The sequence below is a fragment of the Camellia sinensis genome, chromosome 14 (assembly GCF_055761805.1).
Source record: "Camellia sinensis isolate YWXY chromosome 14, ASM5576180v1, whole genome shotgun sequence".
In the NCBI taxonomy this organism is placed as follows: Eukaryota; Viridiplantae; Streptophyta; class Magnoliopsida; order Ericales; family Theaceae; genus Camellia; species Camellia sinensis.
Window position 1 is genome coordinate 126,693,982 of NC_138974.1, and position 2,556 is coordinate 126,696,537.

The following is a 2,556-nucleotide window of genomic DNA, read 5'->3' on the forward strand; positions in this document are numbered from 1 at the left end:
ATCCAAATCCATAAGAATGATTGCTCATCTTGACCAGATGGACTTGATAATGTAAGGACCAGTCCAATTAGGTTTGAACTTGCCCCTAGGGTGATGGATGGGAGCACAGTTGTCTTTGAGCACCATATCTTCTTCTTTGAAGTTTTTGGATTTGACTTTCTTGTTGAAGGCCCTGGAAATTCTGCACTGATATCCTTGGATAAGATACAATGCCTTCAGCCTCCTCTCGTCAAACAACATCAATTCTTCAAACTTGTTTTTCTGCCAATCAGCCTCTATTATCTGACACTCAACTATGAATTCTTAGCGACGGTACTTCGATCTCAATTGGCAAAACAGATTCCATCCCATATACCAAAGAGTATAGGGTAGCCCTCGTAGATGTTCGAATTGACGTTCTATATCCCCATAGTGCAAAAGGCAGTTTATCTGGCCAATCATTATAGGTTTCAACCATCTTTTGCAGGATGTTCTTAACATTCTTGTTTGCGGCCTCAATAGCTCCATTAGTCTGTGGTCTGTACATTGATGACTTGTAAAAAGCCACATCGTATTTCCCAAGCAGATCCACCACCTTTTTCTTGAAGTGCAAACCATTGTCTAAGATGATCTCATTTGGCACCCCATACCTGCAGATGATGTTGTTTCTGATTAACTTGGCCACATGTGACGCTTTCAACACTGAGTAAGAATGCGCTTCCACCCACTTGGTTAAATAGTCGATCGCTACCAAGGTGAACTCATGTCCATTTGAGCCCTTTGGCGAGACTACCCCGATGACTTCAATTCCCAAGACTGAGAAAGGCCATGGTGAAGTCATGTTGTAAAGCTTTGATGGTGAGATGTTCATGCGATTAGCATGAATTTGACAATTGTGGCATCACCGAACAAAGTTAATACAATTATCCTCCATAGTTGAACAATAATAGCCTTGCCTGAGGATCTTCCTAGCCAGCAGCACACCATTCATGTGTGCTCTACACTCTTCTCCGTGGATGGCCTCCATGAGATGTTTTCACTCTTCTTCTTCAACGCAGAGCTTATGCATTCCCAAATGGCCTCTTTGGTACAACTTATTCCCGCAGATGATGAACTGGATGGCCAGACGCCATATTCCTCATTTATCTTTGATATTTACCCCTGATGGATACATATCCTTCTCCAAAAAGTTCCGAATGTCGTAATACCAGGGGTTCTTGTCTTAAACCTCATCTATTGCGACTATCATCTCATAAGTAGGCGTATACTTCTGTTCAATTATGATCGGACGCATCTTAACCCCGAGCGGTATGTCTACCATGGAGGATAGAGTTGCCAGCGCCTCAGCAAACTGTGAATGTTAGTATTTCAAACCTTGGAATCAAAATGTTCAGGGTTTGATGATAAACCTTCATTTTCTCTTCCTTGACCTTCCAGTCTCCATTTGCTCAAGAAACAACTAAGTTTGAGTCTTTGATGACGTCCAACCTCATTGCCCCTAGTTCTAGGGCAACTTCTAATCCTGTGATACACACCTCACATTCTGCTTCATTGTTAGATACTTTGAACTGGAGTTTGAAAGCCAGGGGTATATGGGAATCATCAGGTGCTATCAACAACACGCCTATCCCATAACCATATTGATTAGCTGCTCCGTCAAAGTACATTGTCCAAAGCTGCTCTTTCTCTACCTGCAGAATCTCCTCATCTGGGAATAAGTACTCCACTGCTTCATCTCCTTCCATTGGGTGGTCTGCCAAAAATTCCGCTACTACTCTTCCTTTGACGGACTTGCGAGTGATGTATTTGAGATCAAACTCGGAGAGAAGAAGCAACCAACGAGCTAGCTTACCCGGAAGCGCCGGTTTCTCAAAGAGATATTTGATGGGATCTAATCCTGAAACCAGAATTACGGTGTGAGCTAACAAGTAGTGTCTCAACTTTCTAGTTGCCCAAACCAAAGCTGAGCAAGTTTTCTTTAGAGAAGTGTAGCGAGCCTCGTAATTTAGCATCTTCTTGCCCAGATAGTAGATGGCCTTCTTCACTTTAGCTTCTGATTTTTGAGCTAGCATGCACCCTTGGTTGAATGTGTTACTGACAAATACATTATCAGCAGCTTCCATGGTTCTGGCAGCGACAATACATATGGATTCTGAAGGTACTACTTGACTTGTTCGAAAGCAAACTGACATCGATCATCCCATCGGCACTTCTTCCCGTGTTTTAAAAGACCAAACAGCTGTTTACAAGTCAAGGTTAATTTTGAGATAAACCGTTTTATGAATTGTACTTTGCCTAGAAAATCGCACACCTCCTTTTCAGTCCTTGGTGGTGGCATTTCTAAGATGGCCTTAATCTTGGATGGATCTACTTTAATTCCCCCTGCATGATCAAAAATCCTAACATTTTGCCCATAATCACCCCAAAAGTGCATTTCTGTGGGTTTAACCTCAGTATGTACTCCTTGATTCGTTCGAAAAAAATTTCCAGTGCGGTGTAGTGGCCTTCTTGCTCTTTGGATTTTACAATTATGTCGTCCACATACACCTCGACTTCCTTATGGATCATGTCATGCAA

General features: G+C 42.3%; 1 protein-coding gene across 1 annotated transcript; it reads right to left on the reverse strand.

The window, feature by feature from the left end:
• Positions 1–289: 289 nt before the first annotated feature.
• On the reverse strand, positions 290–850 carry LOC145807277 (uncharacterized). Its single transcript, XM_082905235.1, has 2 exons — positions 630–850; positions 290–518 (listed from the first exon to the last, which is right to left on the reverse strand). The coding sequence occupies exons 1-2, from the start codon at positions 848–850 to the stop codon at positions 290–292; spliced, it is 450 nt and encodes a 149-aa protein (XP_082761361.1).
• Between the last annotated feature and the right edge of the window lie 1,706 nt (positions 851–2,556).